Below are 15,849 nucleotides of genomic sequence, written 5' to 3'. Positions count from 1 at the left end.
TGTTGAAACGCAATAATCTTGGTGATGGAAATATTTCCCTGAAACTAAATAACGTTCAGGAGGAAGATGCAGGGAAATACGAATGTTCAGTGAACTCTAACTTGCGTCGCAAAGTGGTACTCTACAAGCTTGATGTGAGAGGTAAATAATACCGATGTCAGAAAGAAAGAAAGAAAGAAAGAAAGAAAGAAAGAAAGAAAGAAAGAAAGAAAGAAAGAGGGGTTTGGTAATAACACATTTTTCCTGCTTTGCTTGCAGGAGAAGTAACTGGGGTCACATGAAAAGTAACTGGGGTCTTTGCAGGCAATTTCAAAGCCTTGCTTTTGGTTATAGTCAAGATTAAATGGCACACTAGCACTATTTTAAGAGTATTTGCTGTGGGTTGTATGTTATAACTGATAATTCCAAAATTATGCGTGCTTGTGAAAAATGATCACACCAGTATGACTATAGACATCCTCCAGTCCTGCATCAATAGTCTACTGGTCAATATTTGCATCTGCCATAAATGGTCATATTCTTGAATTGTGCAATCCTGTATCAGTCTACTCAAAAGCAACCCTTTGACTTCAATGAGACTTGCTTCCAAGTAGATGTGGATAGGATTGCATCTTGACCTTACAATCCTATTAATGATTAATCCAATGTATTAAATAATTAATATATAAATTGATTTATAAATTGATGTATAAATTGATTTTAACTGAAGTTGTTCTAGACTCAAGTGGCAATTTTACACACACCTGAGAATCAGTTCCATTTAAATCAAGAGAGTTTGCTGGAAGTATGCATTTATTCAGTCATTTGTTTGCTAAGAGGTGAGGGGAAAATGAAGTCTCATAATATTTCTTGTTACCTTTCCCACCTTTGTAGGTGTTTCAATTGTTGGCAATGTTAATCCTAAAATTAGCAGAATTGGACAAGATGTGATATTACATTGCCAAGTAAGAGGATGCAAACCTTCCAGGGTGCAAGTGCAATTATATAAGTGGGAACGCTCAAAAAACCATACATTGTACATCCACAACAGCACAAACCAGCACAGGGTTGAAGAAAAAAGCACAGGAGAGAGTGATGAGAATGGCATTCGCAAAGGATACTATAAGAATGGGCTCCTTGAAGTGACTCTTCTTAATGCGCAACTAGCAGACAGTGGACAGTATGTTTGTGCCACAACATGTGATGATGTCTACAAAGAAGATATTGTGGAGGTGACAATAGAAGGTAATTATGAAGGCTTAGATGGTTAGAACTTCCATAATCCTTCTCTTCTGCTCAGCATAAACTGCAACCCACTGATTTGCTAAAATTTGCATTTGATAAAGTTTCCCTCCTAAATGCATTTGGGGTTCCAATAAACACTCCTGCCTTTTTAGGACTGGGAGTTTCATTTTTAAAATAAATAAATAAATTGTTTATTTATTTAAAAATTACATCCTGCTTTTCACTATCTGAGGTTTAAAAGCAGTTCACAGCAATAAATATACAATATAGAAAATTCAAAACCTAAATTAAACCTCCAAAATTTAAAACCTCAAGTATCTAAAATCTTAACAACTTAAGTTTACTTCCTCCTCTTTCTTTGCCTGTTAGTGGTGCTATTCCAGCTTTGTTGTTGGTTTTCTAGCGCAATCATGTCCTGGTGTGGCCATGAGTCTGTAGAGGACCTCATATATTCTGTGAGGGCTTCAGGAGATGTTTCCAAAAGGGTAATGACAGAAAAAGAGGTTCCGGAACTCACCATGAATGCTTCCCTTGTTCTCTTACAATGGCAATGGAGCCTACCTGAGAGGTGCCAGAACCTTTCAATCCATGGCTTGACTTTTAAAAGGGGGAAACTGATGAAAAAAATATAACTTCTTCTCAGACCACCTTGTATGACTTCTGTGGCGCCCAATGGAACATCTGCCCTGCTCCTGAATATGGATAGTGTTTTTAATGCAGCCGAAGGCAAATGGATGGGCCAAAGCTTCATGTAAGTTCTAGAAGGAAGAGACATGAGACACATTCCAGGATGAACTCTGAGCTTGTATGAGCCTCTGAAAACTCTGCTTCTGGTGAGGCAATGGATGGTAATTTAATTAAGCCTGCTTTTGTCTTTTAGAAGTGCCTGTCCAAAGTGCTGAAGTCTGGATGTTCTATACCTTTGCTTTCCTAGGTAAGTTTCCTTACATAAATGGAGTAGGTATGAAATTCATTAAAATGCAGTGTTATGAACCGTGACATATTTATTTTTTTAAGATATATTTTGAGCTAGATGATTAAAAATAAGAGGTGGTGCTTTCCTTTCATTGTGTTAGCCTGTCTTCAAATCTACTTTTGCATTGCATTAAATTAAAAAAGGTTTTCCCCCTTTCTATTTGACAGAACAAGCCCACAGGGCTATGACTAGCTCCAATCTTTGACCCTTTCTGTTACTGTTGAGAGGGATCAAAAGATAAGCATAAGGATGGAGGAGGAATCCATTTTTAATGGATTTAAACACAGAATTTGGGGCTTCTGACCTCTTCAGGCTTTGCCCTTATTGTCTCTTGCATCATGTGCCTGCTTATGTCCAAGCTGTTTGTGCAGGGTCCTTTTTTCAAAGCTAGATTAGTTATCAGGGCTGCATGCGCGCACACACTCACACACCAATCCAGGACCTCTGGAAGTAGGTGAAATGCTGCTTCAAGGTAGGGCTTTGGGAAGAAGAAGTAGAGGCCAGGCCAGATTGATAAGTAAGGAGTGAAAGCCTGCACCCCAAATAAAAAGGCATCCACCATCACCACCCCACCTTCTGCCTGGAAAATGGGAAGTTGCTGCTAGTCAGATAGGTTCCCCCTACACACTTTTCATTGCCTCCCTTTCCCACCCAATGCCTGTCTTTCCTTTCTGCCTGTTGGGTTACCCCCTGACATCCCTGGACCCCTCAGGGCCACCCAACCCCCAGTGATTTGGAGCTGTTCCAACCAGACTTGAGCAACACTTGGATTCCACTGAAACTGACCCAATTCAGTTCCAAACATGGCTGATTGCAGTGCACAACCCTATTAATTATGCACAGTTTAGAACACATATGAAAGAGTCTAGCCCAACACATGCTTTTATTATTATTACTGCATAAATGTTTTTATACAGTTATATGAATTGTTGTATGTACCTGTTTCTGTGCTGGTCATTTTAGGAAACCTCAAGTGCATATGCATGTGATAATGCATATTGTCTGCTAGATTTTTTTTTTGTATTTTTATTAGTACTGTTAATGAAAACCCAAGAAACAGGGCAAAGATCCATGTGAATAAGCTCAAAGTAATTCCATCCCTATTTAAGTGTTCTTTGTCTTGTAAATAGCACTTTTAAAAATAAAAAGGATAATCTTTTCATTTATTCTCAGCTTTCCTCTTCATAGTAAATTGGCGTATTTCTAGAAAGCTAGGTGAGTTAATGTTCTCATTTGTTTAAGTGTCTGTGGGTTTCTTTTAACTTCTTAAATATACTTGCAGTGTTTTTGTCCTACCTTCAATTATGAACTAATATCAGAGACAAGGCAGAGACCTAATCCTTTCTTAATTGTAGCCACTGCAATTCTAGGACACAGAAAACTATGGAGTGGTTTTCTTCCAAGCAGCAGGAGATGCATTTTGTAACAGTGAACAGTGCTTGAAACTGGTATGGGAAGTTGCTTTCCTTCAGATATTTGAAACCCAAGTTGTTTAGGGCTTTAAGCATCAGTCTTTCAACTGAGCTCAGAAAGGAATAGTCAGCCAACAGAGTTATTTCAAGATTAAAGGAAAGTGACTCCATCTGGCTGAACCAATGTGAGGACAAGTTTATACTGGCAACAAATTGGTGTTAGCCAGCTTAGTGTTGGTGTCATACAGTACTTGGTTTTTTGGCCAAAGGTGTATCAACTAGGTACAGGCCGATTTAGATTCAGCTGGTCCAACACAGAAAATACTCAAGGAAAACAACAATAGCCCGTACAAATAGACCTATACTTGAAGTAATCACCCTATGACCATAAGAAGAGGGCATTAGAAAGCTTGTATGCTTGTAAAGGCATCTTCCAAGGAGGGATGTTTATTACAACACCTTTGAAAGTCATGGCACATGGTACCACTCAGGATGGGAGCAGGGCAATGTGGTGAAGAAGAGGGAAGCACTGGTTTATAGTGGGTGGCCAATGATACAATTCAGTAGTTAACACTGAGACAGGCCCTCCTTGCAGACTTCAATTGCAATAGAAGATGGGAAGGAAGGAAAGGCAAACATAATACATGATTTAATGCAGACATTTTATTTTTGAAAACAAACTGTTTATTCCAATAAAATCACTGTGTTTGTGTGCATGTCGTTTGCAGAAACAATTGCTCCCAATCAAAGTAAATTGTAACATTTATTTCTATGTTTCTCTCGGTGAAATAAATACATAATAAACTCAATAGCTGGATCCGCATGTAAGCCACAGTTAATGGTTTCCTCATTAGCAAACAGATCACTCCTACTTTGCTCCTTCCACCACCATGGTGGTGCACATGGTGGGGAACCATGGTTCGATCTTGTCTTTGTGTTCTGGCCAAACCAGGCATCATGGTTTGATTCACTCAAGCAAACCACAATCACAAAGCTAAGAATAAACCTTGACTTCTATCAGGAAATGGTATGGAGGAAAAATGATTAAATATTCCCTTCCCTGCTGTGATTGCTCAAATCAAAACTTGCAGTTGCTGTGAAGTTTTGTTAGAAGTGAGAATCATGGCTTCCCTCTGTTACTTCTTCTTGGGCCCTGATTATGCTGGGATGTGTGGTTTATTATTTCAAAATATCTACCTCACGTGAAACCTTTGGTTTTCTTTGCAGAAGAATTAAAGAAAGGCAATGGTAAGTCTTGTAATAGATGCCACCTTTTAAACAATCAGTTGGTAGTGAAAGAAACATATCACAAATATCATGCTGTTCTTGCTGATAAAAAATTCATTGTATAATTCATATCAAAAGCAAATATATCTTACCTTGCAGAACAGTTAAAGACAGAAAATGGTAAGTCGCAAAAACTTTTCAAACTAAATATTGTTGCACATCACCCCAATCTTGGAGCTGTGTCAGATTCCAGGGGTTCCAGGCACTTCCCCAGGGTTTGGTTTCCTTGGAATGAGTAACTGAGGAGAATGTGGTGTCTTTATGATATATGGTATACAACCTGAGCCTACGATGGAGGGGCTCATAGCATTATCATCCCAGAATGTTTTGCTTCTCCCATAGTCACAGCTTTGGATTCAACAGAAATCAAGCACAGCTCTGACTCTCTGGCTTCTTCCTGCTTCTAGCCCAACTCTCACACACCACTCAACTCCTGTTCTTGTATGCTATTGTCCTTCTCACTACTAACCAGGTGTGGTACAGAGCAACTTCCTTTCTTATGCTAACAGGTCCTTGCCTAGCTAATTCAACATATCCTAGAACAGTGGTGGCGAACCTTTTGGAGACCGAGTGCCCAAACTGCAACCCAAAACCTACTAATTTATTGCAAAGTGCCAACACGGCAATTTAATATGGGATAATAATTAATATACCGTAATAATTAATATACCGTAATAAAATGAGTGGGGGGGCTGCCCTGAGTTGTTGGGGGGGGGGCTTGGAACACAGTTGTTTTTTTGGGGGGGAGAAAAACACTCACACGCCTTATAAATGCTTCCTATGGCGCGCGGAGCAGAAAGAACACATAGAGTTTTGGGGGGTCATTGCCAGAGTTTTTTTGGGGGGTTGGATCACAGTAGTTTTTTTGGTGGGGAGAAAAACACTCACGCATTATAAAACGCGGAGCAGAAACAACACATAGAGCTGGGGGGGCATTGCCCAGAGGTCTTTTTGGGGGGGTTGCCAAGACTAGCAGAGCTTTGGGGGGGGCTTGGATCACAGTTGTTTTTTGGGGGGGAGAAGAACACTCACATGAATTATAAACACTTCCTATGGCACAAGGAGCAGAAACAACACATAGTCTCAAGGATCGCAGGCAGCAACCAGTCAACGAAACCCCTTGACAAAGCCACCAATCACATGAACTACAGCCTGCTGGCTGTAAAAAAATCCCACCAATGGCCAGGGGCAGGGGGCGGGGAGGCAGGAATATAGCTGCTTTGGGGAGATAAACTGCTGCCGGCCGGGTGGGAGCAGTTTACTCACAAGGAGGCGTGGGGGGAAGCTGCTGGCCAATTTGAAAACCCCAAACAACGGCACTGCTGGCGTGATGGCGCGTGCCAACAGAGAGGGCTCTGCGTGTCCACTCTGGCACTCGTGCCATAGGTTTGCCACCACTGTCCTAGAAGAACCTCTCTCTCTCTCTCTCTCTCTGTCTCTCTCTCTCTCCTCTCTCTCTCCCCCTCCGTGTGTGTGTGTGTGTGTGTGTGTGTGTAAGGAAATATATATTGCAAATTTGATTTACGGATGCCATAGTATGATTTTTAAATTTGTTGTTAAGATAAAACCATATATGTTCTCCCTTCTAGAAAAAACTAAAGGGAGAAATGAAGGCAAAAACAGGTAAGTGTAAACAGTGGAATCTATCCTTTCTTGGTTTGAAACTTACTCTTCAAGTAAAACTAAGTTTTATTCAGAGTAATTGCCTAGCATAGTCATGTTCATTCTTTTCAAGGCGTCTGCTCTGAGGAAAACTTAGTTAAATGCCACCCATTATTTTTCCACTTCTAAAAAAAGGTAACTTCTAAATCACATATTGTCAAAATAGCCTTGTCAGTAAGTATGTGCCAAATTAATGCTCCCCTTGCTATAGCCCTTTAAGAAATTACCCACCCCCAATCTGAAAAAAAACTATTCCAAAGGAAGCTTCTTCCTTGAGCATTAATGAAAGCTTTCCTCCAGCAGCTTCAGTGTGGGGAGGATTACAGTGGTACCTCTAGTTACAATCTTAATTCGTTCCCGAGGTCCGTTCTTAACCTGAAACCGAGAGACGTGCTTTCGCTAATGGGGCCTCTTGCTGCACGATTTCTGTTCTCGATTTCTGCACGATTTCTGTTCTCATCCTGGGGAAAAGTTCTCAACTTGAGGTAGCTCTTCCAGGTTAGCGGAGTTTGTAAACCTGAAGCAATTGAGGCATTTGTAACTCGAGGTACCACTGTATTGTCATTGAGGTGCAATATGGAGAGAAATGAGTTAAAGCTCTGCTTCATGCATCACCGTTCTGGGTCCTTCCATCACAACTACTATTTAAAGAACAGATCAGGCATATTCAATACTTACACACATTTCACATAGCATTTAAGACTATTCTGAAGTTCCCCTCACACCTTATTTCAGTGCGCCAAAACTTTTAATCACTTGGGGAAGTAGGAAAAAAACAGCAGATTCTGATTGTAAATTCAAATACATTTAAATTCTTACAACGCAAAGGACAGATAGTCCATTAAAAGGCTTTGAGACTGGAGGTGCTATGCAATGCTACCAAAAATTGCCAGTTAATGCAAGATAATACACAGGCTACTCAAACCCTTAATTGCCTAAACTAATAGCTTACCTGCCTAGCTGTTTTGTATAATAGAGATCAAGTCAGAGCCCCCAAAGTCTAATGGTTCCTGTACAATAAATGGGAAGGTCTAGCAGGGCTGCACAAGAGACCTAGATGCACAAGGGGAATTTTGGATGCAAATAATGGTTTAGACAGCACAAGAATAGAAAGACTGTGACATTCAGAAATTTTTGCCCTCCCCTGCCCCATGTGACAAGGCAGTGTGCAGCCCATGGTACCATATCAAAGTACTCTTGTAACCCACTTGGTATAAAAAGTTGGACCGCCTTGCAATAGACGACCCACCATTTTTGGTGGCATTATTTGGGCATAAATCTTTTCCCTCCCATTTCAAGATAGTAGAATGAGAAATCTCATTAAATATTTCAGCTTTCAACCAGTGACTCAATCAACTTATAGCTTCACTTATTCTGTGTTTCTCATTCTGTCAAACAAACACATTTCAACTCCTGATTTATTGGGAGGCATGTTTTTAGTTTTAAACTTGTACTTCATCTGAGAAATATCTTTTTTCCTTTGCAGAAGAATATGAAGCAGTAAAGGAACAATTGGAGATAGCTAAAGGTGAGTCTTGTGTAATGTTTTGCACATTTGTGGACAAAATACATTCTTTAGGAGGCATGGGGAAGCTTTGGCCTGCCAGATGTTGCAGGACTACAACTCTCATCTGTCCTTGCCAGCAAGGCCAACAGTCCCCATGCTGGTTCTTGGCATGAGAAGTTATGTCCTACCCTCCTCCTCTTAATTTTTTTCCCCTTTGCTATACTGCGATGCAGTGTGTGTGTAACCTCACCATGCCAACAATCACTATGGGGACTTTTGCATCTGCACTGCTAGATCTTGTAAGAATTCAACTACGGTTGTCATCCTTCCTCACGAAATGTTTTTGTTCATTTCTTTACATACAGAAATATTAGCTGCCCGCTTACACAAAGGTGAGAATAACAAATGCTTTTAAAAATTCACATGGTTTGATAAATGAAAAAATAGGGTGTGTGTTTTTTAAGCAACACAAAATACAAGCAAGCAAGACATACACTGGTGGGTAATCCGGAATTCTAATTTGTTTCATAGAGCTTTTCCAGATGATTCTTAAAGGGAAGAGGGATAAGCAGTGATGAGAGAGGAGTAAAGTTCAGCATCGCAATGAAGGGGGAGTGAAGATCAGCATGGGGAAAATATCTTCACTCTCCTCCTTGTGTCTGATGCTGATCTTCATTCCATATTTCTTTATCATGCTGATCTTCACTCCTTCCAGTTTTGATATTCCCCAAAGAGTCTATGTTGTCCTTCAGTTCTTCTGGAGGGTTGGGGAGGGAGGTGCACAATGCCTGGGCCTGCAAGTATGCTGAGGATTGCAGCAGAATTACATTGGTGCATACATGGGTTTTGAAACAAGCTTTGTTTAAATCTCTTGGATTGAAGTTTGTATTTTCCATAATATGTCACAATGCCATGTAGCAGCAGATGTGTGTGTAACCCACAAAAGGATGATATGTCCTCAAAGACTAACATAAAGCATCTCTCCAGTCTGTGAATAGAATAGAATAGATTTATTACGTTCGGAGACCAGCATAAAAAACACATTTGGAGGTACAATCTCAAGCGAAAAACAAACATTAATACGTTGTACAAAATTAAAATTTATAAATGCGATGAGCATAAACCGAATTAAAAACTTTAAGATAAGCTACCACAGAGAACTGACCCTGGATCGCCCGCGGACCAGGTTTGGGGAGTTTCTTAACAAACTAGACTGGATCTGGGGATGGTCTGTGTCTGCAAATCTGAACCAGAATCTGGCAACCAACAGGGTCGTCTTCTGATCTTTACCTAACAGGAGCAGGTCATATTTTTTGCTTTTCCGGGAGGTCAACAAGCCTCACCAGCAAGAGATTGATGGTTTTACTACGTGCCTCTTCGTAGAAGGGACATCTGGAAAATAAGTGCTGTGGGCTTCCTATTTCCCCCAATGAACAGGCAGAGTCTCTGAGCTTATGGGACTTTTTTATAAGCTCCTTCCAGGACCGGCGAGGGCAGAGCCAAGCTTCTGGCGAGTGGTAAATGCCCTTCTTGCATTTTTGGATACAAGATAGAAGAGATATGCTGCCGGAGAGGCTATATAGCTCTCAATTTCTCCAATTCTATAGTTGGGGCACCTTGAGCAGTCCTGTTGTATCTCGGTGTCTATGATACTTCTTTGTCTAACCGTAGCCTTTGCTTGGCCCAACCCCAGAATTTAGAAGGGCTTGGGGAGCAAAAACCCAGTTTCTGGAGAGTGTTCAGGACTGCTGTCTGCCAGCTTGACTGGAACTAGTCGCAGAGGATCAGTGGGGCTATTCCTCGAGGGAGCAGGTTCAATGTCAGCCATTTGTAGATTGATGTTAGACAGATGTAAGCCTACACTCTCATCATCCCCATTTCTAGTCTAACCCATGCATTTGAAACACACCTGGAGACTTGGAGGAGAGCTCTGAGAATTTGGATTGAACTCGCTCGAGGGGGGAGAAGATAAAGGAGGGCAGACCCAGAAAGGCTCCATAGAGGAGCTGTGCCAACGTTTTGGCCTTGTAAACTTTAAGGGCCGCAGGGACAAAAAAGCCCCCTTGGGCTCTAAAGAATTTGAAGATAGAGTTTGCTGTTTTTTCCACAGAGCTCCCACTGGACTTTATATGAAGTTTGATAGTTCCTGAGGCCTGTACCACCATTCCTAAGTATTTAAAATTTGTGACTTGTTCTAGTTTATGGCCTTGAAGTTCCCAGCTTCTAAGCTTTGGCTTTTTCCCAAAGGCTAGTATCTTGGTCATTTGATAGTTGATTTTGAGACATTCGGTGTCACAGTATACAGCGAGCTTTCTAGTGGCCCTTTTGAGCCCAATGGGAGTTCTAGATAGAATCACCGCATCATCAGCATATAACAGGACCAGAATATGCCAATTTGCAAGCTTCGGTGGATGGAGATCTAAGTCATTTAGTGTGGTTACTAAGTTATTTACCGGTAAATAAAAATTAAATAGGAGAGGGGCCAGAAGGCACCCTTGTCTGACTCCCTTAAAGGTTTTAATAGGGTCTGTTGGTGTCCTAGGTGGCTACACCTGACTCTAAGAGCCGTGTTTGCATGCAATGCCTGAATAAGTAACAGAAGACGTCTATCTATATTGGTACCCTGTAGTCTGTCCCAGAGTCTAGTTCTGGAGACTGTGTCAAAGGCTGCTTTTAGATCTACGAAGGCGGCGTACAAGGAGGCTTGCCCTCCTGATTTATACTTGTCTATGAGATGGTGTAACGTTAGACAGTGATCTGTCGTGGACCTACCGGGTCTGAAGCCCGCTGTTCTATTGCCAGTCTGTGCACTTTGACTTGAGCTCTTTCCTTTCCTTTGCAGCTGATGTGATCTTGGATCCCAGGACAGCTCACCCAAAGCTAAAAGTGTCTGAAGATGGCAAAAGGGTTTGGAACACAGGAAATGTTTCTAAGGTTACTGACTGGGAGAAGCGGTTTGACTCCCGCACATTCATTCTGGCAAAACATGGATTTTCAGAAGCAAACATTACTGGGAGGTGGAGATTGGTCAGAAGAAAACCTGGGACTTGGGAGTTGCCTCTGAAACCGCTTCTAGAAAGGGGGAGATCACCCTGTCTCCTGAGAATGGGTACTGGGTCATAGGATGTGATGATGGGAAAGATTACTGGGCTCGGACAGAGCAATGGACCCGCCTGAAAGTGAATGGAAAGCTTAAAAGATTAGGAGTATTCCTAGATAAATCAGCTGGAAGTGTATCTTTTTATGATGTCTGCAGTCAAAGGAAATTGCACACCTATAAAACACTTGGTGTTGGGGAGCTTTATCCCTTCTTCTATATAGGCTCTGTAACTGAACAGCCATTGAAAATTGTGTAATATTTGAAAGAAAATGAGATTGTGGGGGGGGGAATGAAAACAAATTCCACAGATAGCTGAGAATTAATTAGCACGGGTCTTTAGTTTAACCATGATTTTTTCTTTCTTTCTCTCTCATATTGGTGTCTGAGAACAATAGACTCAGAATAGAAGTAATGTTACAAGTGGCTGTTCTGTGTACAGTCCCCTCCCCCAATCAACTTTGTGGCTCTAATCCAGAGCCCCTAATTAAAGCAACCTTTCCTTGGCCAGCCCAGAAACCCATCCCAAATTAGTTTGGGAAGGGGCTAACTTTTAATCTGGGTTAAAAAACAACAACCACCACCTAAATAAATACAGGGCTGGGAGGATGACTGGTGAGGGAGACATTGCATGTAAGAACTGGGCTTCAATTCTGCAGGGGGTTCCTTTATTAAGTGACTTCTCTGATTGCAAAGCAGCATTGCTGCCTTCATTCAAAAGTTGTGAAGCAAGGGGAGCAATCCTGCGGGGAAGTAAGGGGAAATATCTGTGCGTCTTATGGAGCGAATGGTGGTCCCTGGAGCTGAATTGCCCAGGGGCCCAAAGCAGATCCTGCTTTTTTTTTTTTACAAAGAGAAAAGGGGGTGTTGAAAGGACCCCGCTCAGCAGCTGATCAGCAAAAGATTGGGAGAGAGATAAGAGTCCCTGGCTCCCTTTCGGCCCACCCCCTTGCTCAGGCCTCCATTGTTGAATGTGCTGCGGAGGGAGGTTGTTTGTTTCCCCAGTGACATGTGACTGGCTGATTAGATTATCTCTGGAAACTGTAGAAAGGGCTCTCTTTCCTTAAGAAGCTGCAGAAATGTGAGTTGAATCCCATAAAAATGGGGCTTTTCCTCTTTGCTTTTCCCCCTTTGCAAAAAAAGCTGCAAAACTTTGAGCTGATCCTAAAAAAACAGGGCTTTTCCCTTTGCAAAAAAGCTGCAACTTTGAGCTGATCCTCAAAAACACAGGGCTTTTAGAGGAGGAAAACCAGAAAAACATTTTTTTCTTGTTTCCTCCTCTAAAAACGAGGTGTGCCCTATAGTCCGGTGCGCCCTATGGAGCAGGAAAAATATGGTAGGTTACATTGGGCAAGAAAGAGATTGAGGTGGCATCTTCCTTTTTCTGGTATGGTGCAGACAGTAGGCAGATAGATCTTTGCCTTTTGTGGGTTTTCCTAAATGATGCCTGCTCGTCTTCCAGCTTGATGCCCTGCCCTCTGACAGCCCTGGGTCACTCTGGGCCATCCAACCTGACCCACAGTGATTGGCAGCTGAGTCAACCCAACTCAGCTGACACCTGAATTTTTCTAAACAGGCCTGATTTGTCTCAGGACTTTGCTGAATCTGTGCACATCCCCAACAAATGAGACAAATAGTGTATTGTCTTTGTCTTTACCAAAGTGTTCAAGTCTTATCTATTTTCTCAGGCTTTTAACTCTTGATCTGGTTTTTGTTGTTGATTAATTATTTCTAAGTCACTCTGATAACCTGATTAAGGAGTTGGTTATAAATTTTCAAAATGAATAAATATTGAATATTCAATACATGTTTTCAATACATGGTGATTGAGCGGGTGGTTGCTGAACAACTCCAAGCACCCGTGAAGGATGCAGACCATTTGGATCCCTTCCAATCAGGATTCAGGCCTCACTATGGGACTGAAAATGCCTTGGCTGCGCTGCTCGATGATCTCTGACGGGCTAGGGACAAAGGTGAGAGCTGTTTTCTAGTTCTGCTGGATCTCTCAGCGGCTTTTGATACCATCAACCACAACATCCTTCTGGACCATCTAGAGCAGGGGTAGTCAACCTTTTTTTACCTACCTCCCACTAATGCATCTTTCTTGGTGATAAAATTTTCTTACCACCCACCAGTGTTGCAGTAACTTGTGCTGTAGAACCCCCTACCACCCACCTGGAGTCCTGAAACACCCACTAGTGGACGGAAGGAACCAGGTTGACTACCGCTGGTCTAGAAGGGCTGAGAGCTGGAGGCACTGTTCCGCTCCTTTCCCCTGGGCCGTGTCCAGAAAGTGGTGGTGGGGATCCCTGGGCTCTCACTTGTAGGGTGCCTCAGGGTTCCGTCCACTCCCCCATGCTTTTTAACATCCACATGAAGCTGCTGGGAGAGATCATCAGGGGGTTTGGGCTGGGTGTTCAAGGTGGCAAAGCTACCTGCTCCAGCACTGGGAGCAGAGTACATCTGGGGACGTGGCTGGTGCACGTCCCAGGGGCATAGTGCGCCACCAGTGGGGGGAGTGGTGCGCATCAGGAGGGTGCGCAGCAAGTGGCGCACATCCCAGGGCATGTGTGGCGAGCAGTGAGCGGTCCGGGGGTGCGCACCAATGTCCCGTAGGGTGGGGCAGCCGCAATGTCATACACACACCCAGATGACACCCAGGGCATACCGCTACCCCCCACCACTTTCATCCGCCAGTGGGTATTCTTCAAAATGCGGATGATATCCAGCTCTACCTCTTTTAAATTAGAACCAGTGGGGCAGTGAAGGCCCTGTGAGTGTCTGGAGGATGGATGGCGGCTAACAGATTGAGGTTGAATCCTGAGAAAACAGAAATACTGTTCTTGGGGGACTGGGGGCGGGCTTGTGTGGAGGACCCCCTGGTTCTTAATGGGGTAACTGTGCCCCTGAAGGACCAGGTGTGCAGCCTGGGAGTCATTTTGGACTCACAGCTGTCCATGGAGGCACAGGTCAATTCTGTGTCCAGGGCAGCTGTCTACCAGCTCCATCTGGTACGCAGGCTGAGACCCTACCTGCCTGCAGACTGTCTCACCAGAGTGGTGCATGCTCTAGTTATCTCCCACTTGTACTACTGCAATACGCTCTATGTGGGCCTACCTTTGAAGGTGACTCGACTGCAATTAATCCAGACTGCGGCAGCTAGACTGGTGACTGGGAGTGGCCACCCAGACCATATAACACTGGTCCTGAGAGACCTGCATTGGCTCCCAGTACATTTCTGAACACAATTCAAAGTGTTGGTGCTGACTTTTAAAGCCCTAAACGGCCTCGGTCCAGTATACCTGAAGGAGCATCTCCACCCCTATCGGTCAGCCCAGACACAGTGGCGTAGCAAGCGAGGGGCGATGGGGGCGGTGTGCCCCATGTTCCAGGGGAGGGGGTGACACTCGGAGGCCCCTCCCACCACTCCTCAAGCCAAGCCCCACCGCCTGGCACCCCATCCATGCTGTTTTACGAACAGCTGGGGCCCCTCACTCGGTCGTTGTGGGAGCAGCAGCACTAGCCCGTATGGACTGTGGCATGCGTGACATTTCCGTGCATGCACAGTCCATCGCAACATACATCATGATGCCCCGCCCCCAGGGGTGTGCCTCCGCTCGGTGTTTGTTGCCCCAGGCGGCCAAGAGGCTTCCTCCGCCCCTGCCTGGACACTGAGGTCCAGCGCCGAGTGTGGGAATGTTAAGGGATGTGGGGGAGGATATATTGTTTAAGACTGAGTTGATGTGTGTGGTGTACAAGCATGTTTGTTTAGACTTATATCTCATAATGCACATTTTTACCTTCTGCTCAGTAATGAAGACATCATCCCCTCTTCTTCTTCAGACCATTGCATACCCCTGCTTTAATCTTTAACCCAATTTCCACGTCTCCCATTCCCTCTTTTTTGCAAACCCCCTTTGTTCTCCCATTTTCACTCTCACTCTCTTTTCCCTTTCACCTTCTTCCTTCTTTTCTCCACTCTTCCTTAAACACAGATCACCCCATTTCAATCTCGACTGCTGCCTGCTTTGCACATGAACTCTAGTACATAAAAGCTTTCACTTGAACCAAAGTGTGTGCATGGGGTGTGTGTGAGGACCCTACTATTAGCATTCAACTCCCAAAAACTCTGTTTTTAGTATTTTTATTTTAATTTATTACAAATATGACAAAGGCTCATACACAAAAATGAAGGGAAATATACAGTATGGCAGTTGAGGTTGGTGACATAAATGTACATCCATAGCAATGTTTTTTTAAAAAAAAAAATGAAAGAAAAAAGAAATGGCAAAAGCAATGCAAAATATCCACCAGTTCAATTGTGTTAGTATGGACAGTACTGTTTCCATTATTCTACCCTCCTTGTGAAGCTCAGGCAGCAGTTCTTTCTCTGGGAACTCTTCTTTTCTATCAGAGATCCTTTAAAAACTTTACAAAGGCTTTTCTTTATTCGCTTTGCAACCACTGATTTCTGAAGCACTGCTTTTCTCTGATGGCTTTCGGTCACTGTTTACTGAAGCACTGCCATATCTAAAAATGGGTACAATTTGTCAGTGGATTCAATGGGGATAGAATCTATAAGGAAATAGGCATCTCTGGAGTTATAAAATGATATTTCCCATTTTCTTGATCCAGTACAAACCAATCACTGAATAAGGCACACCTGGCTTCTTTTTAATCTCTT

The 15,849-nt window shown here is 43.1% G+C and overlaps 1 protein-coding gene across 1 annotated transcript; it reads left to right on the top strand.

Annotated features, from left to right (window-relative positions):
* Positions 1-3,374: 3,374 nt before the first annotated feature.
* LOC117058378 (E3 ubiquitin-protein ligase TRIM39-like) lies at positions 3,375-11,449 on the top strand. Its single transcript, XM_033169522.1, is given in 8 exon segments — positions 3,375-3,415; positions 4,840-4,860; positions 4,999-5,019; positions 6,490-6,522; positions 8,048-8,089; positions 8,434-8,460; positions 10,911-11,066; positions 11,069-11,449. Coding segments are annotated over 5 exon segments (597 nt in total). The 5' UTR covers positions 3,375-3,415; positions 4,840-4,860; positions 4,999-5,019; positions 6,490-6,506; the 3' UTR covers positions 11,425-11,449.
* Positions 11,450-15,849: the final 4,400 nt, after the last annotated feature.

Source organism: Lacerta agilis, chromosome 14 (genome assembly GCF_009819535.1).
Source record: "Lacerta agilis isolate rLacAgi1 chromosome 14, rLacAgi1.pri, whole genome shotgun sequence".
In the NCBI taxonomy this organism is placed as follows: domain Eukaryota; kingdom Metazoa; phylum Chordata; class Lepidosauria; order Squamata; family Lacertidae; genus Lacerta; species Lacerta agilis.
This window is presented reverse-complemented; position numbering and strand designations above follow the sequence as displayed.